Source organism: Bactrocera dorsalis, chromosome 1, assembly GCF_023373825.1.
Source record: "Bactrocera dorsalis isolate Fly_Bdor chromosome 1, ASM2337382v1, whole genome shotgun sequence".
Lineage (NCBI taxonomy): Eukaryota > Metazoa > Arthropoda > Insecta > Diptera > Tephritidae > Bactrocera > Bactrocera dorsalis.
Genome location: NC_064303.1, coordinates 112,781,379 through 112,806,370, shown reverse-complemented (window position 1 = coordinate 112,806,370; position 24,992 = coordinate 112,781,379). Strand labels below are relative to the sequence as shown.

General features: G+C 38.3%; 2 protein-coding genes across 2 annotated transcripts in view; both read left to right on the top strand.

Annotated features, from left to right (window-relative positions):
- LOC105230745 (intraflagellar transport protein 57 homolog) overlaps nt 1–17,320 on the top strand; it is a 35,960-nt gene extending 18,640 nt beyond the window's left edge. The window contains exon 6 of the mRNA XM_011211708.4: nt 16,981–17,320. The gene's annotated coding sequence lies outside the window, so the exon portion shown is untranslated. The remainder of the gene's footprint in view (nt 1–16,980) is intronic.
- Nucleotides 17,321–17,468: 148 nt separating this feature from the next.
- Nucleotides 17,469–23,867, top strand: LOC105230746 (protein drumstick). The gene is made up of 3 exons (XM_049446258.1): nt 17,469–18,282; nt 21,508–22,103; nt 22,507–23,867. The coding sequence occupies exons 1-2, from the start codon at nt 18,062–18,064 to the stop codon at nt 21,530–21,532; spliced, it is 246 nt and encodes an 81-aa protein (XP_049302215.1). The 5' UTR covers nt 17,469–18,061; the 3' UTR covers nt 21,533–22,103; nt 22,507–23,867.
- The last annotated feature ends 1,125 nt before the right edge of the window (nt 23,868–24,992 follow it).

Below are 24,992 nucleotides of genomic sequence, written 5' to 3'. Positions count from 1 at the left end.
CGACAACAGAGTTAACTATGATTTTATATTCATATACACATATATATGAGCGTATGCTTATAAGTAGGTCTGTGCAAATGTAGGCTTATTTACATTTCTATACATATAAGTATATATACCGGAGTGTGGGTGAGAAAATTACGCAGACGAAAAGCGGTAAAACCAACAATAGTAAAATATATCCATATTTACTGCTGCACCAAAACATATACTTCCATAAACATAATTATGTACATATGTATGTACATAGATATAAGTATGTATATATGTATGTACATGCATATATTACAAACATTTCGTTATAAATGTAATCGTCCAAAGTTATTTTTAACGCAGTTATTTATATACATACATTGTCGTAGAAGACACAAATGCGTTCATACATACACCTATACCTTCTTATATTCAAGTATGAGTGAGTATACGCAATTTTATTCGACGTGTAGAGAAGTATTGGACCAACGCAATACACTCCATATACATCTATGCATTGCTATATGATTGCGAGCACGGCGTAATGTACAGCAGAAGCACAAAATGCTTACCATAATGCCTTCCGGACACGATGCCGCTGTTGGTGATGTCAAAACTTGCTCAGTTGACTTGTCAACTCGCTCTAACCGAAGCAACCAGAAACCCGAAAACTCCCTCGTATTCGTTCACACTCCTCGAACGGTGCATGAATGTACATAAATGGAGCACATTTTTTGTTGTTCTTATTATTGTGCATGGAGGCCGCAGCTGTGTGTGCTATGTGCTTCAAGCCGAACTTTTTATTTTTTTCTATTTATTTTCGAGTAAATTTACTGTACGCTCCAAATTTAGGGCAACCACAGCAACGGCGACCGCTGATTGGTTGATTCGAACAGTACCGCCCCCTCGAAAATGGAGCGCAGCAGTGGTGACGACACAAATAGCTTTAAATGTGTAAGTGTGGAAGCGCTAGCATTGTGAGTTGCTACAAAGAGGGTGGTGGTTTAAAAGCGTCTGTATGTTAATATGTGCATGCATGCGAGAAAAAAATAGTTAAGGGAACAGAAAGGCTCGTACAAAGCCAGTTGCTTGTACTATACATACATATGTATGTACCTATAAATGTAAGCATATTATATATAAAAAGGTTGCCTTCAAAGAAAGAAAAAATATTTCGAGTGTGTAAAAGTAGTAGCGACGCACTGCCAACCTCATGAGTGGTGATAACACAGTTTAACCAACAAACAAACGAAAGAGATGGCGAAAGTGCTGCGGCAAAGTAATGCTACTGGTCACCACTAGCGTCGGAACAGTCAAGCACTCCGGCACAACCGTTTCCTCCAACTATGTAACTACTTCACCAATACTACAGCAACTTCAATTCGATTTGCCCTCAAACCATTCATCAGCGTCAGCTCATTCATTCACCGTTGCTGCCAACTTTGCGGCAATGGCAATACAATTTGCTGAACTTTCACTGCTGTTACCACTTACTGCTGCATAATTAAAATGTCCATCCTTACTTATTTACTTACATACATATAAATATGTATACATAAGCATATTTGTATCTGAAGCTTTGCGTTTTTATATAGACATAAGTTCATAATCCACAAATTCAAGCCACTCGTTTGCTGCCGGCTTCGCTGTTGCTAACCGCTGCGCTGGCTCGGCTTTTGACTGGCTTTGAGCGCTGCTTGGCGTTGCGGCCACGGTAGCACGTTATTTGGCCGTAATTACCACAACTCGGACGGCGCTTAGCCACCGTAATACGGCTATAAGGCAAAAGGGATACGCCCCTCGCACATATCGACAAAGCACCAAAAATCCCCCAACACATACACAGCCGCACTTAAAGAAGTTGCTTTGCATTTGTATTGAGTTGTGTGCGTTAAAAAGTACTCAATTCGAATTAAAGTTGCAGTGCCTTTTCTACTCTGCCTCCAACTCACTCCAACGGAAATACACGTATTTAACTGAAGTCAATGGAGTGTAAACCTTTATAAACTGTCGCGCGTGCGCATAGTCGAAAGCACTCCACGGCTCGTTGTCCGCTTTGAGTGAGCGCAGTTTGAGTATGCCGAGCAGTTGAGTAATCGAGCCTGAAATTTAATGTATTTGCACTGGAGTGCCGACAAGTTGGTTGGTGGTGGATGGTTGATGCCTGTCTTGTTGGTGTTGGTGTCTGCTTACCGTACACTGGCCGAATATCACTCTACTTGAAAGCAGCAACAACATCTGCATCTCATTCGCACATGCACAGAGCAAGTTGGCCAAATGCCAAGAGTACATTTTTGTAATTATTTTTGCCCGCCTGTGCAAGATTCTGCTGCTGGTCTTTTCTTGTTGGAGCTCCGTTTTTGAGCGCAAGTGATGATGTTTTCTATGCCCCTGCTGTTGTTATACAAGTGTACCTACCAACATATGTATGTGTATATGTGTGGAGGTATCTACTTCATTTTACATTATGTTTTTGCTTTTGTGCTTCTATCTTGTATGCACACACACATGTGTATGGCAGTGCTGTCTTCATTTTTCGAGAATTCCATCGAAAGCGGAGCCACAAACTGAAAGCGTGCGAAGGCAAAAGCAACAACAATTATTGGAACTGTAGTAGTCCAGCAATGAACCAATGAACCAATTACAATAACAACAAACATAATGGTAATGCGCTTGCGGCGGCGAAGAAGTGGAAGGCGGGCGTACCAGTCGGAGCAACAGCCAGTAGGCATCGCCAGCAGCTCCACAACCGCAATAGCAACTGCCACCATCAGCACCACTACCAGCAACAGCAATAGCAGCAACAGCACCATCAGCACGATCAGCGGCTTGAACGGCTGGGCAACACGATCGCCCGACTCATGGGTGTGCGGCCGCAAGAGGCACAAGGCGCGAAGCAAGAGGACTGAGTAATAAGAAAAGCAAGGTGATATCACGGCAGAAGCAGAAAGCAGAAGCAGAAGCCGCTCCGCGTTCAACACAGGCAGCTGTTAACTATCAAGCTGAAGTTTCGATCGTAACTTTGCAGTTCACTGTCGCGCACGGAAGCGTTCGGAAGTGAAATATATTTTATTAAATAATATTAAAGCAGTTGTATACCAGAATACGCCAAGCCGAGATCGCGCCGCTTAGCACGCACGCAATATCATCATAAAATAATATAACCTGACAAAAGCATAACGCAGTTTTTTCTCAAGGCGAACGTACATCTTCTGTCCGATTGCGGTAATAAAATCGGACAAGTTTTTACATTGCGTGGATAAGACAACAAGTATTTTTATGATTAAAAATTTCAAAATTGGCCGTAACGAAAAACTAATCGTGTGTGGGCTTAAGCGACTTTTTAGAAAATATTGAAATATCGCAAAGTTGTTAAAAGCGACGTGAAAAGGACTTTAAACCGACGGAAAATCGCATCTGCAACTTTACGTTTATTTTAGCTACCTGATTTTGGTAAGTTTAACAATTTGAAACTCTTTCCTAATATAAATATTTATAATTATCAAAATATTTAATACACAATTTTACTCCTATTATTATAATTGTTCATTGTTGCGTGCTCCGTACACATCTACAGTAGCTATTATTGGCTGTCTGCATTAGTCACTGCGTTTACGTGCGCCCACTTCCCATTGGCACACCCATCGGTGTGCGTAATGGCTGGCCAATGGTAGCCGTTACCAATACAGATCACAGCTACTGTTTGCGTTCGTTGGGCAGCTGTTTCATGCAGTTGATATTGTATGCGATCGTGTGGCAGCCGAATGCGGCTGTTCATGCCCACAATTATGCATACGTCACGTAAACCACATAAAACAAATCACTCCGCTAGTGACCACATTTGACAGTGGCGACGTGATAAAATCAATACTAGAGCTTACAATAGTCGCTTCGGCTGCTGTGGTTGTGTTAGCGACGGCCAAATCGGCGTCGAAGCTTCACTGCTAAAAATCAAATTATATCTACCGACGCACGGTGTGACAATTTTATTTAAAAATTTTTGTATTGGCAGATATTCTTTTTAAAAAAAATTTTAAGGTATTGTTTTATTTTTTTTATACTCTCATATTGTATTCTATAGTCGAAACTTCACAAAATTTTTTTTTTACTTTTATTATATGAGAAATATTTTTAAGCATAGTAATTGCTTTAGTATATTAGTATCATGATTAGAGCTAGACAAAATCTAGTAGAAATTTAATTTTCAATTGAATTTAGAGAGAATTTAGTTTCATTATTACAGCCATTTTGGAACTGTGACATTTGAGTCAGTTTCTTGCCAACTTTGGCCGTTAAAACCGAAAACAATAGCAAAATTTGTCTAACAAGTAGTACTTTTTGGGCTGTGATGGAGGGGTATAGAAGTCAAACCACCAATATTTACTAAAATCATAAAAATTACTGTACGTAATGAAAAATTTTAAACTCAAATTTGTAATCAGGACACCTCTTGACACATAAATCGCAAATTTTTCATTCAAATTTGTTGAGTATTCTTATCTAGACATATTATTGATAATAATGGGTGTTATAAGACTTTCAAAACCGTTTCCTTTTATAGAAAAATATACTCAATTTTATTGATTTTTGCTGAAGTATTTCTCAACAGTTATTATATCAATTCTTTTATTGTATTTTATATACAAAATTCTCAATAAATGTGTTTAAAGCATTAGTAGAAAAAATAATTTATAATTTTTGCTTTTATCTACTAATTAATTTATGGCCATAAATTATATATGCGCACATATTACTTAAACATTACATATTCAGATTCCTCGGTTTAGTGTTGAGAGCTTTTATAATGCATTTCTAATTGTAAATTATATCTTCATTCACAAAATCACAAAATGCGTGCCACCACCTAAGCGTTCACTGATTTCAACATTTCAAACGACTTTTATCGTCACCTAAACACTGTTCTCATGCGCACACTAATGTAGTTGTAGTTGTCGCTATTGCTGCTGCCACATGTAAACCAGTAGCTGCCGTACCTTCGGCTACCGGTCTTAAGCACCTCCTTCCCAAGCGATCGTACACGCACGAAGTGGACCCCTTAAACGCACTTCAACTGGACTTGGCAGTTCGGGCTTAGTTAGTCATCGATGACTCGGTGTACTAGCTACTTGATTGGCTGTTGGTTGTTCGGATTTCTGGCGCACAGTGTTAGTCATCGGCGTTGCTATGTAGTAGCCGACTTGGCTCTAAATTATATACATATATACTTCCAGTAGCAGAAAAAGAAAGGAATGTCTAGTATATGTAAAACATTTCTTTAGAACACTCTGCGTTGGGCAGCTTCTGTGGATGGGAAGGTGAGCTGATTGGCTTGTTCGTTATGTTAGACTGCACTCGCCGTTACGCTCAAATAGATCGCTCAATTTGTTACGCTCACAACGCACCGCCATGCACATACATGTGCGTTTATATACATACACACACTCACAAAGAACTCTCACTCAATTCGGTAGTTGTCGACGCACTGGCACGGCGCAGCGCAGCGCATCCCAATGAATTTGGCTTCGTACCGCATTGCATGGCAGCGCAGCGCAGCGCTTGACAGCAAGCGGCAGCAGCAGCAAATAAAGCAGTTGGCCTGCAACGTCGGCACTTTCGCACCAAATTGTAAGTAGGTAGTAGCGTATCTCATTGAAGAAGTCATCTTCGTGCCTTACCGACGTGCTGGCTCCACAGACCGTAATCTGTAGCAGAGCAGTAAGCAACCGTTTATTTTCGTCTCGCAGTTAGTCAAATTGCATCGTTGTACGCGTACAATACAACAAACGCATACGCGTAGATACATATACAACATAAAAATCATAAATTTATCTGTGCATACTCCACCAAAGTGTTAACTAGTTTGCAACTTTAAGTTGAATCGCCTTGTACTTATGTTACAAAGTATATTTTTGTACATTTGAACGCGTTTATCGTTATTGTGCTTGTGAATTCGGAGAACTAGACGTTTGATTGAGCAACAGTTTTCACTGGGTAAGTGATACGAAATAAGTTTCAACCCAGTCTGCGGTAGTGGCACCCTCGGATATCTGGCATGGTGCCAAAGCGCGACCGCAGCCATTACAGCGCCTCTCTTTGCACATGCGCCGCAATGAAACGCCACCGACTCAGCGCAACATTCGGCTTAATCGGGTGGTTCGGCAAATGTATGTACGCCCAACCGCGATGGCACGACTTCTGTGTTACGCCACCATCGCTTACATTCAACAGACATACATACATACAGACGTGCGTTTTTTGTTGTAGCGCTTTTTTGTTGCTGCCTCAGCATTCTCCATATTCTCCATTTATGCTGGTTGCGGTTAGATTTCGTTCTGTTCGTGCTGCTCCGTTCTGTGTAAACAGTAGCTGGCCATGTAGCCATGTTGTTGTCGTCCGTGTTGTTCTAACTGTGCGTCACAAGCGCTCTTCCGACCACCGTTGCATATACACTTGCACATACAGCTGTACAATGTGTTTTGCCGTTCGCCGCTTATGTTGCCGCTACCAGTTTTACGCACTCTTATTGGTGAATCCCCTTAAGTTTGTGTTGTTTGCGCTGTTTGCGAGATTGTGTGTGTGTAATTCTTGGTCATTGTGGGGCTAAAGTGTTCTCTAGCGCTGGCTCGTTCTTGCGTGTATATTTGGTGGGGTTCTTTATATACACATTGTATGTTCATATGCATGAGTTTACAAATGTGGAGAAAAAGGTTATGTGGTTGTTTTTTTTCCTGGGAAATTTACAATTGGTTGTTGAAAGTTGTGCATATTTCGGGTTTTTGTAATGATGTATGATACGGAGTATGTAAATTATTTAGATATAACAGTGTGTATATAGTTTTTACGCATATTTTTACCAATCACTGACTTAATGAGACAGGAAAATTAAAAAAAATAGAATAATAGAAATTTAAAAGTTATAAATTAGAAAAAATTATAGTAGAAATTTGGAAGTAAATACAGTAGATTAATTAATTTCAAAGGCAATACAATACTTCGCTTTTGGAAAATTTTAGAATAGATAATATTTTAGTTAAGAAAGCCTTTGGAAAACACTTGAAAATTTTCTTTTAGTTCTACAAAATAATCTACGTATCATCTATCTATCATATGTATGTATGTATATGGAAAAAATATATCTACTAGATGCTTTAAAGTTGTTGGACTAAAATTGTTTCCGTACAGTTACATATACAGCTGTGTTCATTGAAATAGCAGTGCAGATGATATGTATAATTTAGATGGACAAATTATATTATAAAGACCAATATGAGATAAAAAATGTTCTAGAGGTGATAAATTATTTTTACATGACTTAGAAATTCTTTTGTGTTAATTTATTCTATATTTATTAAGTATCTATATGCAGCATATGGTCTGACGTTTAATTCATATCGCAGATACATATCTTTTAATTGGATGAGCATTAGTGCTGTTGGTATTAATTATATAATATCAACTCTTAACAATATCAAACAGATTAGCTGTACTATTGTTGTTTGCGTTTGCAACTACCAAGCTTTTCATAAAAATTACGTAAGAGGTTTAGAAATAAAAAAATGTTGATTTCGGTTGAGCCGCAGTTAAAATTTTCTTCACAGATGCATTGCTCATAGCATAAAGGCGAATATAAATATATTTATCTCGATTATGATCGGTCAGTTTGAGTGGCTGCTATGTATATGCTATAGTGATCCAATATCAGCGGTCCCGACAAATGAGCAGATTTTAGCAGATAAAAGGACAACAATCATTTTGGCTTACGTGAGTGTCGGCCGAGGACGGCCTAATATCACGGTGCTTTGAAAAGCAAATAGATCAATACAATGCGTTAATCAGCGTCCAATATAATAAATCTTTTTTCACGCATTTTTGGTTTCAATTGGTTTAGGTGGAAGGAAAACCTTTTCCACCTTTGTCGGGTTCGTGGACGAAAACCTCTGGCTTGCTGCGGGCCCGTCATCCGGCCGCAGTGCGACTCCACACTGGTTTGAATTTTTCAACCCTACCTACCTTTAGGTTTAAACCACCTTGAATCTCCACAAAGCGCCAAACCCAATGAGCAGATTGAAGCGAATTTCAAAGGCCAACTGCTCCCCGTGGTACCAGATATAAGTCTCCGGTCAGACCTTGCAGCTTTGGCTACTACTAGTTAAGCACCCAACAACTCAATGACTGGTGACATTTGTCGCTGGAACTTGAAATGTCTTTTTATTAAAAGGAAACTCATTCAAAGTCTATAATGTCATTTCAAGCTGAGTATTATATTTTATTACTATTTTTGACACAGACTATGATGAAATTTCTAGGCAAGCTCAAAATACAGGCGCAGTGCATATGGATTTTAGTCGCCTCTTACGACAGGCATTTAGTACCTTTCCGCGGGCAAATTATATCCTCTGCCCGCTGGGGAAAAAAAGGACAGTAAGATAGCAGGATCTATATCTCAAAAACTGAGCATATGTAGACGGTCATGGCTAAATATATGCAATATCCAGTGAATATCTTTTTAAATGGTAACAAAAGATGTTTCAAATTTCTTTTGTTATTTTGCATTCTGAAATGTTTATCTAAAATTTAGATTCTAAATTGCCGTCTTTAGTGTAATATTTTTCCGATTTTATAATCTTTGATTGTCTATTAAACAAATGATTGATTCATATTCCGATTTGTAGTATGTGTCGAATTGCTTTATTAAAAAAATATGAATCCATCACTTTAATAATTGCACTTCACCGTTTTGGCAAGCGCTGCCCCTCCGTTTTCTTAACAAAATTCAGATCTTTGCAGTGTTTTTGACTGCTTACATGTGTCAAATCACACTGATGGCATTATGGCATTGATGGCTCACAAAAGACTTAAGCGGCACATGAAAATCACCGTTGATAATGATCTAGTAATGACTCGGAATGTACACATTGACACTTACATACATACAAACACGTGTGTGTGCATCCTTAATAATGTATTATCCCCTCGACTTCGGCTCAGTTTCTTTGTTGAGCACTTTCTTCCAATTATAAACGCCGCTTTGTGCGCAGAAGATTTCTGTTTGTAACACATCATTTCTTCCACGCCATTGTTTTCTGTTTAATCCCGCAATTCTAATTGTTGCTCGCATAAATACCTAAACACGTACATACACACATACATAAATGGATGTTTTACTTGGAATTTCGGGCCATTAGTACAATTAGATTCGATTCAGTTGGAAATCGTAACGAAGCAGCCGAGGCTGGACGAGGTGCGTGTGTCGGCTCTTTGTTTTTTCTCGCCTCGCTTATTGGCATTTTTTACATTTAATGCCACCTCGCCACCGCTGTCCGCCCTCATTTCATTCAATGCCACAATTGTCCGTCCGTCCACCGTCAGGCCGCCTTAAGCCCGGTTTATGCGGTTATGGTTGGTGTTGCAAGCGCAAGTGACACAAACAAGCTACAACAAGCCGTCAGCATTTTGTACTCCACAATCCTCTTCGCACCGCCTCAATTTTTATCGGCTGAAGGGTGTTAAAGTGTAACTTTTTTTGATTCCTGGAAAACGTAAACATAACCTCATCGTATTAGTAGAGTTAATGCATAGGGGAGTGAAAAAAGAAATCCCGAAAAAGACAAATACAAATCCTGAAGGTGTTGAAGAGTCAGCCGGCGGACCAGTGGACCCGTTGGTAGTGCAGCGTGGTTATACGGGGCGCGGCGACGTTGACCGCATTTTATCGCTTGTTGCAACACCTCAGGATGACGATAAGAATGGCAGCGCTGCAGCGGCCGCCAAGTTCGTTGAAAGGATGACCAAGATTCCGGCCGAATCTGCGGTGAATTCAGTGTAAATCTAATTTCACGCGGCATTAACGCTGCTCGATCTTGCATCTTTTTGTTGCAGATCACTTTTCATGCATTTCGCCCGTTGCATGTTTGCTTTCAGCATTCAGCATTTTTGGTCCACGTTACGCTGCTCGATCACTAACTTGCTCATCCTGTAAAGTGTGACACAGCGTGTGTGCAATATTTAATGGATTTTCCAGCAGCGACCGAAGGCAAGGCAAGAAGGTGTAGAGCGGCCAGCGCGCGCGTATGGCTATCACACAGTAAGCCAGGTAGGACGCAGGGCCAAAGGCAATAAAATCAATGACAACTAAACATGAAAATATTTTTTTGCGCACAAATATCAACAGATAATGCATTTCGCTACGAAGCGGTGTCTAACATAAGAAGACACACACGCCTGTCCATCACTCACGCTCGCTGCGCGGCGAAAGGGCCATTTCTCCGGGGCTGGCAATCACCAACAGCGCAATGTGTACAAAACACTAATTATTTGCACTGGGATTAATGAGATTAACACAGCATTGAGCGTTGCGTTATTATACAACACACACATACATACACACACGCAACATATTAGCATATGAGTGTTGGCATGCTTAAGGACACTGGTTGTGTGGTGTTGTGTTGGTTGGTCGACAGTCGTACTCCTTATGTCAAGTAGTGGGCTACCACATGTGTTCAAACGCTGTGTAGGCAGCGTGTGTGGCATGCAACGTGCGGCTTGCTGTAATTATAAAATGCAGCAGTGACAGCGGTGGCGGCAGCAGCCTTCACCGCAATCACTAATCGGATTTTGGGCAAAGTGTGCATAAAGACTGAACCCATTTGCATTGGCACTGCGTCACTGGGAGACAAGCAATTGGCAGTTTGCAACATTCACACGATCTTGGTCTTGGTTTTGACTCTTTGCCACAAAAGCCGTTGCAGTTGAAGGCTTTAAAAATCAAGTGTGGACTTAAGACACTTTGGTCTTTTGATTGGAATTGCTCACACAGTGTTATTTGCGCATTTAAATTTTGTCTTTGGAAAATCCATTTTCGCAAAAGTGCAAATCCATTTCATGTTTTGTAAATATTTATGAGCTAAACTGTGGTCTAGATGGTCATGTTGGGAATTCAAAGGACTTCTTTATGCATGATAGGATTAAATGCTTTAGCTATGGTTTAGTAAGAGGCAGATTATGGCAAGAATAGTTAAGGCCGCTTGACTAAACCTTGAAGTCAACTCTTATTTTCCGCAAATTTCGCATTTTTTATTTTTTATCTCACACAGGATATTTCCCAACAAGTTTGTAACATCTAGAAGGAAACGTCGGAGATCTAAAAATTGTATATATAAATGATTAGCGTGACGAGCAGAGTCGATTTAGCCATGTTCGTCTGCATACTATATACGCCAGCTAGTCCCACAGTTTTGGAGATACCAAATTGAAATTTTACACATATCTTTTACTGCACAAGGAGCTGCTTATTTTTTGAAGCCGTCGAGTTCGGACACCTGTAGCATGTAGCTGCCATATAAACTGACCGATCAAAGTCGGGTTCTTGTATGGAAAACTATTTTATTTGACTAGATATCTTCACAAAATTTTACATACATACATATTTTTTCTAGACCAACACTAAAATTTTCGAAGAAATTGCTCAAATCGGACTACTACAACCTGTGGCTCCCATAAAAAGTAAACGATTTATACCTTATATTTTATTTTATTGGCTAGTCGAAAAAGTCTTTTCGTATTTTTTTACTGATGGGATAATGTCTCTATCGTAAAAATAGCAAAAAGTGGTCTACCAAAATGTTTATTGTTTACTATTGTTCATTATAAACATAAAAAAATAAGTTGAAGTCTGATTAGAAATACGAAAAGACTTTTTCGACTACCCAATATGTTAAAAGAAATGCACCTGTGAAGGGTAGCCGAAGTTAAGAATTTTTCTTGTTTGTGAGTAGCGACAGTACCTCAGATGATAAAAGTATTAAACATAACCTCAATTGTTATAAAAAGCGAAAATGGGTGTAGTAGAACTCAAACGGTTGAAATATTCGTTGAATATAACAAAACTAAAGGATTGACTGCTTACTAATGAAGTAGTACTTAGGTATGGAAAACACCAGAAATCCCCAAATAGCTCACTAATCGAAGGTATTTACTCGCGGTGGCAGTTCGTTTAACGATCGTGGCTCCACCCCTATTAAGAGAATATTAAAATTTACATAATCTTAACTAATTTTTTAATAGTTTTTCATAACTACTTTACGAGTTCACTCCCGTTTTTTCATTTCGCTCTTTAACCCGGTTCGTGCAGACCAATTTTAAGATTTACATACGAGCCTACCTACACCTGTAATATGAGCGTTTCACTTGCAACCTACACATTAATTGGAAACAACAAAAAAAAACCAATGCGCTACTCAAGATGGATAGGAAAACTTTGTACTAAAGCGCCGCATTGCAGTCATAAAATAGAAAATATATATGTATATGTATGCATATATGTATACATATAATAATAAAAGAGTAGTCAAATAAGCAAAGTAGAGGGAGTAGCCATAAACAATAAAGGTCTCAAACAAATAAAATGGAAATATGAAATGAAAAGCAGCATAAAGTTATGCGGAGCACACACACGCATACTACATACTTGTACATGTGTATATGTATATATGCACGTTAGCATTTAAGTATGGTTATAACTATGAATGTGAAGTGGCCTTTAATAGTGGGGCGCCCGCTTGGTAATAAGTTGCATGATTAACGGCGACAAAATGCCAATGTGACGCCACATTGTGTACACAAAATTATGAATGGCATAGTTGGGACCACTTACCACTTGGGCCACTGCACCACTACACACACTTATTTCCCACAGATACACACACACATGGGCACACTTGAATGGGTATTCCTCAAATAGCGCAGCTTTTCTACGCCAGCGCGGCTGCGTGTTTGCCAAGGGGTGCATGTGTGTGTGCACACGCTCCAGTTGAGACCTTGGTCAGCAGCCAAGTCAGTGTCGCTTTTATTTTTTGGACATTAATATTGTAATAACAATAAGCGACACAGCGCCAGAGGTCAATTTCGTTTGAGAAAAGGTTGGCCATTATGCGCGCGGCGACTTGGTGGTGCGGCGAAGAGAGCGCGGTTAACTGCTTAAGCTGACGCAAACACATGCATGTGCCGCATGTTGCCCAACTCCAATGCCAACGGTTTGCTATGGCTATTGTGGTGACACTGGCGTCTGTGCTGGCGCTTTGCGGGGCAGTGGCGATGGCAGCGGCGGTAGTGGTGGTGACTTGAGTGGCGTTAGTGACGTGCTTTTGTGTACATTGTGGGAGCGCTGTGATTTTCGTGCTTCAGATACTTTTATTTATTCATAATTTTGTTCTTAGCGTTTTTTTCCATATTTTATTATTACTTTTTGTTGTTGCCTGCTTGCGTAAGGGTCTGCATGCGCCATTTTTCATTTACTGCTTGCTTTGTTGCTGCTGATTTTCGGGAAGCACTCCCCGCTGTGGTCTAAAAACAACGTCACTTTTACCATTGAATGCGACAAAAGCAACACCAACAACAACAACAACAACAACAAATATAAAAATACAAAAATTAAATTGAAGCCAACAAAACAGCAGCGGCAATTTAGCGCAAAGTTAGCGGCTCCAACAGCTAAAGGCAGTCAACGCGCTTTACACCCAGCTGTGCGCAGCTTATAAATTCGTTGAAGTCACATTGGACGCGCTCCTTCAGCACCAAGTGTCACTGTGTTGTTGCACCTTTGCAGCTTTGGTGTGTGAATTGTTTTACGTGCGCCTGCAAATCACGCACACACACACACATGCATACATACATGCATCGCCTCTTTGTTGTTTTTGCTTCTACACTTTATCATTTTATATTTGCTTCGAAGGCTTCTGAGTGGCGCTCAAGCGCCAAAATCAGCTTAATCCACACACATTTTGTTATGGTATATGCGCATGCGCCGCTTTTATTTGCATCATTTCATTATATGACATGCCTTATACCTTTATAAGTGGATATTTCTATATGAGTATTACATTTCATATCATATCATTTAAAACAATGGCATTGAATGCCGCATTCGGCGTTTTGGCGATCTCCAGCAGCGTGGCGACTAAATAAAATCAAGTAAAGACAAAGAATGTCTGACTACTGCTGGCTCGATTGCAATTTACGAGCGAAACGGTGCTGCGGTGCCGGTGGTGTTTGTGGTAGTTGCGGTGGCGATAGCGGTGACCGCTGATGGCTGCTGTTGGCATTGCTTACCGTTAATATTTACATTAACGCTGCCACTGCGCATATGTGCATGCTTTGCGGCGCGCGGGGCGTCGCGGGGCAGCAATTTCACAAATGCAATAATGCATATGCTGAACTGGTGGATCGGCAGCAACAACAGCAACACTTGTAATATGCTAAAGGACATTTAAATTGAAATTTAACGCCCTCACGTTTCCAGCAACATGCATGCACACAATTACATAGGAATTTTATGCTTGGCAACTTTTTATGCACAATGCCAGCAATTAATAATTACAGTTCCATTAAACCGTTGAGAAAATGTTATTAACTTGGCGAATCTGCGCTTTTGAGCGTTTTGTTTTATGCGCAGCAGGTGTGAACTCAGCGAACTTAAGACTTAACTTTGTGGAGGGAGGTCAGCATGGGAGCTCTACACTTACCATTAACATGAAATATTTATGCAAATTCGCGCTCGGCTGCTTGACAATGTTGAGACTTGAGCGGGTGTTTTGATTTATCTTTTGTCTAAAATAACGCGACCACTTACTGCAATGAAGTAAATTATTTATGGGCTTTATGAAGCAATGTTGTTGTTGCAGTTAAGCATAAGCATTCGTGAAGAATCGAAGTTTTCTTAGTTTCTTATGATTTTTGTATGCCCTGATTGGACTATATTAAGATTTTAACAATTTGTAGGAAATGTCGGAGAGCTTATAAAGCATTTATATAACTGATCAGAGTGAGGAGCCAAGTAGATTTAGTCATATCCATCAATATGTACTTCTCTCTGTTTCTATATATGCAAACAAGTCGATTAGATCTCTTTCTAAGATGGCATTTATTTGTCGGAATCGTTAAAATCGGATCACTATAGCATATAGCTGTCATACAAACTGAAAAACTGGAATCAAGCGCTTGTATGGAAAACTTTTTCATTAGACGAGATATCTTCATGAAATTTAGCATAAATTATTACCCAAAATAATAGTGTAACTTCTGAAGAAATTGTTCAAATCAGATGACTATAGCATATATTTGCCATATAAACTGAAACTTTCGAATTAAGAGCTTGTTTGGAAAACTTTTTCAATTAACGAGATATACTTACAAAATTTGGCACAAGTGATTGCCCAAAACAATGGTCTAATCTCTGTAGAAATTATTTAAATTGGATCACTATAGCATATAGCTGCCATACAAACTGAGCGATCAAGTTAAGTCCTTGTATGGAAAACTTTTTCATTAGATGAGATATCTTCACGGAATTTGATATATGTTATTGTACAAGACAGCGGTTCAACATATGAAGAAATTATTTAAATCGAATCACTATAGCATATAGCTGCCATACAAATTGAACGATTGGAATCAAGTGCTTGTATGGAAAACTTGTTTAATTGACGAGATATTTTCACGAAATTTGGCATATGCTATTGCCAAAAATAACAGTCTAATCTCTGTAGAAATTGTTCAAATCGGATCACTATAGTATATAGCTGCCATACAAACTGAGCGATGAAAGTTAAATTCATGTATCGAAAACTTTTTTAATTGACGAGATGTTCAGATCGAACCTCTAAAGCCTGTATCTGCTATAAAACTAATTAATGAAAATGAAGATAAACAACTTTTTGTACTTTCATTTAAAATATAAGAAATGCACCTGTGAAGGTTATTATAGTCAACGTTATTATTTTTCGCATGAAAAATGTATGTCCATAAAGGTAGTGCAATCTAAAGCGACATAACTCCAATTCAATATATTTGAAAGTAAAAACAGTTACTCAAAGATAATTAGTGTGCAGAAATGACGCATCTTGTGGTTGGTTTTTCAAAGGTCTGCAGACTTGACACGGTGACTAGGCGAATAAACTGCCGAAATAGCAGTGCCGCTAAAATAAAATTTTATGTGCGTATTTTAATGCATGTATGAGTCGATATACATAGATACATATTAACGCAAATATAATGCTGACTCATTGCAACCAGCCACCAGAAGTGACTTGTAGCTCACCAAATAGCTGACCATTTGAGGTTTTTATGATTTACAAATGTTTATAAATAGGTATGTGTGTATCTAAAATCCAATTATGTATGTATGTGTATAGTGAGAAATGCGCAACAGAAGTTGCTCAATGCTAATTTTCATATCAGAGACACAAATCTAATATTGCGGTTTTATTGACTTGAAAGTGTCATAATTTAAAATTCGATTGTCAGTATTTTTGGGGATTTATTTCGAGTTTTAACGAACTACATATGTATATGTATGTATGTACTTACATATATGTATATGTATGTATAAAAATTTAGTGCTTGTGACTTTACAGACGGTGGCAAGCGCTGCTTAGCATGGCATTTGTTCAAAGTGTAAAGTGGAAAGTAGAATTATATTTCATAAAAAGATTAAAATATTTTTTTGTATTTTTTTCATTAATTTAAATTAAATTTTAATTATTATATTTATAAATACTAAAATTTTTTTAACACAAATATTTTGTTGTTGTTATATATTAACAACAATAGCAAATATTTTGAAAAATTTCCACTGAAATTTTGCCTGTTACACATATTTAAATACATACTATTATACTATAATAGTGAAGTGCATTTCTTTATTCTAAACTCTTGCTTGCCTTGTGCTTGCATAAGTAACTTACAATATATACATACATACATACATACATATATGCATAGATATACTAACTCACACGGCTGTAGCTCCATTTCGCTGTTAATTTTGATTTGCACACGGTTATCACGTGCGTTGTTTTTGTTTTTGCTCTTTCCTCGCCAACGAGAAGGCGTTGCTAATGTCTTTTGTGTTCCATTTTTATTGATAGCACCGTTTAATATCTACCATTTTATTATGTACTATTTTTTTTCATATTTACTTTATTGTGTTGTTGTTGTTTTTCTTTGTAGATTTCCGTCATAAAAGAATCAGCCCACCAACGCCAACGAAAACGCCTACATACAACCACACACACACACCACACCAGCAACAGCAACAGTCGCATGCACGTGTAGTGGTTCAAACGCTTAGTAGTGTGCGTGAAAAGCAACAACAACAAAGTTTAAACGTTATTATACAACGTAAGCGAAGGTGGTAGACCAACAGCTGGAAAACACTAATAACAGCGCGCCAACAAATATTAACGACAGCGTTCATCATAAAAAGTAGCAACAAAAAGTATGTAAACATCTACTTAAACAGCCAACGAAACAACTACAAATTAAGTGCGCATACAGCACATACACACACGCTTGGCCGCCGAGAAATAAAGTGTCAAAGCGAAGCGATTTAAATCACTTCGCCGCCACCAACGCACCGACACACACAAACAACATATACACAACGAGCATATAAACGAACGTAACGTCGCCTTCGTTGAAAAGCGATTTCGCATACAGACCTCCACCCTCCGCGCAAGGAAAACGCCCAGCGTCATTACTGTTATCGACCGCAATTGCACGCACACAGCGACAGCACGCAACACCAATACGAGTGCACCAAAAGCAGCCGACACCTTTACAGCGAGCGACACCAACACACTGCACCGCTGCCCGCCTAGATAACTAATACGCTCGTAATTAACGCGCATTCAGCCAGCAGTCAGCGCGCCGCACATCGCGCTATCAGTTGATTTGTTCGTTTAAGCACCGCGCGTCATACCTCGCACGTCGCGCAACGTCGACTACTCGTCTTGTAGTCTCTCCAGCAAATAGCGAGTGCAACATTGACTCCCCCCCCTTGCGGCTAATAACGGTGTTATTCACTACTTGTTTTAATTATTGCCAGCGTTGAGTGAGCTTGCGCTTTGTCTAAGCGTTCAAGTAGCCATAACGGTTCCGTTGGGGAGCGCGAGCGTAATCAGAAAGTCGAGTGCACACATACACAGGCACAAGCGCTTAGCTGAAATAAAACGGCATATAGGCACACATACACAAGTGCAGCAGCAGCAGCAATAGCAATAGCAACAGCAAAGCCAAAAGCAACGACAAAATGTTCGCTGTAATGAGAATCGACAACGATGACTGCCGGTCGGATTTCCGCCGCAAGATGCGTCCAAAGTGTGAGTTCATTTGCAAGTACTGCCAGCGGCGTTTCACCAAACCCTACAATCTGATGATTCACGAGCGCACCCACAAATCACCCGAGATAACGTACTCCTGCGAGGTCTGCGGCAAATACTTCAAGCAACGCGACAACCTGCGTCAACACAGGTGAGTGACACAACATACATACATACATACATATGCAATTCAGAAACAGTCGAAAAGTAACTTAATTGTAAGGAAAATAATTGTAAAGAAAAAGTCAATAAGCAAAAGTTCTGTGTAGAAAAACCACCATTTTCGCAATTTTCACAATTATTGTGGTTTTTCTAGTTAAAAAACTGTTGCAAGCGCTCAAGTCTTGAGGAGCTCAATTGAAAAAGTGTGTGTAAATAAATTCAGTTTGCCGACGCTTAGCCGCAATTAGCGGAAGTTCAGTAAGGTCTACTTGTAAAAAGCATATTCTTTTAACCTCAGTGCATGTATAATGGGTGGTCGAAAAAGTATTTTCGTATTTTGTCAATAGATGTCGTTGCAGTCGTATATCACTAGTGCTATCAATCACATTGTGTCATACCATTTAGTGTTGGAATGGTGAGATTTTAAGCTTCATTTAACCAAAAAAAATGTAAATTCGGGGAAGTTGAAAAAAAGTTACACAGGCCATATCCAAATTATTGTCGTAGAAAGTGTGAAATTTACGCGTAAAAATGTGCAGTGCAAACTTTTCTGCTTATCAGGAAACTTATTAAACTCAAGTAGTGACGCATAGCGTGTAGTGAAAAAATAGAGTTTTTATTTTGAAATTGTTTTAGAAGTTTTCAAAAGCGCAAATTTCATGAATTCACAAATACTCACAAAGTTAAATGTAAATATACTTGTACGTAGAGGGTACATACACAGTGTGACAAAAAATTATTTTTTTCAGAAAAAATTTAGCAGAAAATATTTGAAAATACAGGTTACGATATAAATAGATCTGCTTGTTGTAATTTTGGCATTACTGATGTAAAATATAACTACTTAATATTATTACTCATTTCAACTACTTCTTTCTCCAAAATAATTTAAGAGCCTTTAGTCTATAAAAAATGTATGGAACATAAAATAATTTATTTTTTTAACAAGAATGCATTTTTTTTAATATTATCAATAATTTCACCCGAACTCCGACGGCACTAAGAAAAATAGTTCTCTACTAGAAGATATTGTCCGCATATTTCAGGGAGGGACCTGCTTTAGAGGCTTCAAAAAATCTATTTTTTTAGGATTTTTTTTGGGAGGGAAAGCAATATTTGATTAAAGCGAAATTTCTGGGGCTTATAGTTATATATTTAAACAGCATCCGCAAAATTTTTGGAAACGAAATCTTTTATATTCTGCCTTTGGGAAGCAGGGAAGCAATTGCCCAATGCATCTCGCATGTGGCGGGCAGGATGCAGGTCCCAATTTCTATTTGAAACAAAAAATTCAAAGAGATTCATATTTGTTAATAACTTATCTTCTAGTTAAACTATGAAAATTCCAAAAATAGTCTCAAATTCCACAATTTTTTAAAAATGAAGAAAGTGGTTTTCGATCAGAAAAATTTTACTTTATGTTGTTTAAAATCACGTTCAAACTTGACTTTTCTTAGTGCTAAAGATAATAAAATTCCATACGACGTTTATTTTTCCTTTCCGCCAATTACGAAAAATCGTAAAAATGAAAAACCTAGAAATCGCGCGTCAAAGTTTTCGCTTTCTGCCCAAGCGCTCATATATCTGCAACACGCTCGGCCACTATTTCCTCTCTAGCTTCGACAATATTTCGAATTCCCACCTATGACTTTGGGGACATATTCTTGGATAATTTTTTAAAAGGTTTAAGCAAAAAAAAATCGATTTTTTGAAGCTTCTAAAGCAGGCTCCCCCCTTAAAACATGTTGAACCTTTTCTAAAATGTTGGCCAGATTTGAGATTTTGACGCATCGCATCAAAAAAGTGGTAGGTTATTGTATGGTTAGTTTTAGGAAAATTTGTTTTGGGATAAATTCGATTAACGTAGTTCTGAGAAAGATGCGTTTAAATTGAAACTGATTAAATTGAGGAAGTCACTCTTACACTTTAGTAGACTGGAAAAAACAAAACATATTATATTGATAATACTTGATTATATTAAAATTTCGCGCTAGATGTGTCTATTAATGAATATTTGTTTTCTCAATGAGATTGAAGTTAGATTTCAGAGGGACCCTCCGAAAAATCACTGATTTTCGCGATAGATGGCATTATGGAAGGTTTTTTTTTTCCAAATTTGACAACATGGCGGCGGTTTACGTAGAAAAAAATTGGAAGATTTCAAAAAAAAAAAGCTACCATAGCGCGATAGCAAATGACCTTAAAAATGTTCTCTCCAAATTGGAACTAGATATCTTCAAAACTCTTGCTTTGAGAGAGAAATACGTTTCGAAAAACAACATTCTGAGTAAAACGCGTTTAAAGTATGAAGTCGCTGCGTTCGCCACTCTGTTCCCTTTCTACAAGAAACGCTATTACGGTCGCTAGTAATAATTTGAATTTTCGATTTCAATATTTGAGAGAAAGCTTATTACAGTATACTATCCGACAATGAAACAAAACAATCAATTTCTCGAGAATACTGAGACGATACCTTAATAATTCATGGCAAGTTTCGTGAACACATTTCGTCAAATGAACAAGTTTTCCATACAAGCTCTTTTTGCTGAACGTTCAGTCGGCTGTTCCGAGAAAGGGGGGAAAAAGGCATGCGCAAAATTTTAGATTGACAATCCAAAAACTGAGAGACTTGGCTAAATCGTCACGGTACGTCACTCTGATCAGTTATATATACTTCGGTCTTCGAGATTTCCTTCAAACTGTTAAAAGCTTCCTTGCAAACTTAATATATGCTGCTCAGGGTATACAATTGGAAGAACTTTGCTTATAGGATTTTTTCTTGTCTAGTTATTTAATTCTATTTGCTAATTAGTGCTTCTTATTTCTTATGGACACTCTATATTGTATATATACCTATTTTTATTTACTCATTTACTGAGGTATATGTATATACATATATTAAAATTAGTCTGTATTTAAGTTTATTTGTATTTTTTACAATCGAGACCATATAACTTATATCTATGGCTTGAGCAGATAAAGATTCTTTGCTTATGAATATAAATTAATTTGCTTGCACGTACACACACATACATACATATATACATATGAACATATAAACTTTCTACGGCTAAAGGTTATTTGGTTTCGATTGTCTCTTATTCGCCAATACTTATTTACAGTGCGAATACTATGTAAACTTATTCTAAAATAATATTTGCTAAGTAACAGATTTTCAATATTTGTTTCTGTTTTCTATTTACTCTATTTGTAGATGTAGTCAATGTGTTTGGCGATAAACAGCAAACGCCAGCTCAAACTTAAGCACTTCTTCTCTCATGCACTTAAATTAAAAACGCTAAAGCGAAAAAGCAAAAACATGAAACAATATATAAATATGACATACATACCTACTATATAAATCACCTAGAACCCAGCTATAAAAAGCAAGCACAAATGTTGCACGCACGCACGAATGCACGTATGCACGTAAATGTACGCCCTTACCACCACTTGCACTTTGCACGCAAACAAACAAAAACAACAGCAACAATAATTTGGCAAAATATTTAAATAAGTAATAATAAAGTAAAGCAGACTGCAAACTTAGCAAACGCTCATGGTGCGGCGCTGCAACCGATCTCCATGTGGTGGCGCGTAGCCTCGGCCTCCTCGTTGGTGTATGGGGTCTTTGGTGGCTTGGAAATGTTTGAATTGAACTTGTGGTGATTGGTGTTATTGGCGGCGGCGGTATAAGTGAAGCTTCCATAAGCGGACCATCAATGGAAGCAAACCTGTAAATACATACATACATACATATAAGTGGCTGCTTGCGCGTCAACGCAATTTCGCACAGTTTCTGGCAATTTGGTGAGTGGCGGAACAACTCTTTTCACGCACATTCTATCATAAGCACAAACTCATAGCACTCATTGCATTCTGCACTTGGAAAAACGGCAATATTGCACACACACTTACATACATCACTTAAAAAACACTTCCACAACTGTATATAAACGTATAAGATAGCAATGTCTATGAAAAGCACTAAGTTCATCAGCATTCGAGCTCCTTCATTGCGTACACGCTGTGTGGCACACAAGACGCAAGGAAGCTGCGAATGTTGCCACAAAAAAAAAAATAATAATATACGCACATACATACAAGCATTCCCAACAGTCACGCAATATTCCATTAAAATATGAAGTGGGGTTCACAACAAAAAAATATACATACTTACATATATGTAAATCTGTTTTTTGTTTTGCTTTAGAAGTATGCACATGGATACTTGCGGACGCATGTACTAAACAAGCCAACAAAGCTCGCGAAAACTCCAAAACTCAACTCATATTTATGTATGTATATCACTAAGCACCACAATGAAAGCGCAACCAATGCTTCAACTAATTATCCAACTGGAATAACAGCAGATAAGTAAGTACATATGTACAACAACAGCATGCCACATAGATCCACCCAAGAGCCTCGGACGTAAGCCAATAGTACCAACAACAGCCTTCGATTCAATTAACTACGGTTTACAACAACAACATAACGAACAACAACAATAATAACAATAACAACAACCACCTCGACATCGACTTCCACTGCGGCGCTGTCGCAAAAGCGCAATTAAGCAACGACTTTTTGCGTTTTTTAACTTCAGCGCCACGCAGCGCGTCAAAATCAAGCGTCGAACGAAGAAGCGGCCGCAAAGCGTAGAAATATTAGCTTGTCACAAGCCACCAAGCCATGAGTCATAAGCGCGCAACAAACTTTGCAGTCAACTTTTCAACATCTTCACATAAAGCACACACACACACCCACTCACATCAGCAAACAGTTTCGAACGTGCAATGTCAGCAAATCAGCGTTGTCCAGCGCCTCAACAGGAGTGCCTGCTGTGTCTTCAAGGTGTCTCCTCAGCGGCCAAAGGCGCAACCAATGCAAGCGCGCACACGCGTAAACACCCAACCAGTGCTTTCGGCTTGGCGCGCATGCCCACGCGTCCGCGGAAACGCATCGTGTTGCAGCAACTTCCACTGGCGCGCTGCTTCAGCTAAGCGTACACTGTGCCTGCGCTGCGCATGCGTAATTTCATCAACAGTAATTATTATTATTATATTATATTTTTATATTTTTTATTACTTTATTGCGTATTCTTTGTTTGTTATAAAAACTCTAATTTTCTTGTTAAACAAATTCTCTTCCCCTTTCCCTGCGTACTCTGCTAAGCTTTCCTCTAATTATTTAAGCGCTTGTTTATTATTTTTCTAATTTTCAAAAACATAAAAAAAAAACAAAAAACGTTTAATGAAACTAATTTAAAAAAGTATTGAATTTTGTCGGTTTCGATCGCCTTAAGCTTTTAATATAAATGAGAAGGAAATGTGCACTATTCAAGTAACGTTTATGTATGTAGTGGTAATGATGCGATGCCTATTAAATATGTAAGCATTTTGTAGCGTTTGCCTGCAGTCTCCTACTTGCCGCTCGCCCTGCGCCCCCCGTGCCCCGCGATTCTCTCGAATTGTCTCCACATTTAAGACTTATCTCGTGGCAATTACGAGTATTATAGACATGAAATAATTATTTACTAATACATACACACACACACACACAATAAACACAAACATACAAGAATTAAGTTATTTGAAAAAAACGAAAAAAGCGAAAGGGAAAATGTTAAACGCAGTGAGAATTGTAGACGAACGAATTGTGAACGCAAATGCTTTCGGTATGTTGCAATAAGATTGTATGTACATGTCTTGCGTACATTTAATTTTAAAATGTTTATTTGATTTTCATTATTTATACTATATTATTATACAATGTATTACGTAATACGATGGCTTACCAATTCCATATGATAAAAAACAAAAACAAAATTAATTATATATATATATATTTTTTAATTAATTGATAATTAATTGCAAACTATCAGTTGAATGAATTCCTTAATTAAATATAATTAATTAATAAATTACTTATAATAAATAATAAATAAAATTTAAAAAAATAATCTGATTTTTTATTGAAGTTGTTCATAGTGCTTTCAGGTGGGCGATGTAAGTGTTCAATAATATATATTTTTCATTGGGGGTGTTTTTTTGGTGGCGGGTCTCAAATCCAGCGCGTAACACTGGAGAGCGGTGTTTCGGCTTTTCACTTCAACTCGCCTTTAAACGGATGATTTTTAGCTACCAGAGGATAAATTGGTCTAAGACGGAAGGTCGTTTTTGCTTGAGCCTGGGTAGGTCACTTCGGCGGGTCTCAAACCCAGCGCATACACCTGGGAGAGAGGGGTGTTTCAGCTTCTCACTTTAATTCACCTTTAAACGGATGATTTTTAGCTACCCAGAGGATACTTGGTTTAAGATCGGAAGTCGTGAGCTGCTTGAGCCTGTGTAAAAGAATCACTTCTGGCCACTCGAAAGTGAATGACGCTCAGAGAACTTTACTAACTTGCATGAACTTCCACACATTACTCCATCCTCTACGTCAATTATTTTTCCCATAATGCGTCAGAGCATGCTAGTGCAGGGTTGCATCGCAAGTGCTGCCCATTTATTTAAGCAAATGGTGTAGTTATGTTTACCTGTTGCGCTCACGAAGATGCATTCCTGATTGAAATCGATATTTGGCCAAACGTCCACTAACATATCTGGAAAATTAAATTTTAGAGTTTCGTTATGTCCCCATTGGGAATTATCAGTGGCGGATTCAGAGGGGGGAAATGGGGGAAATTAACCACCA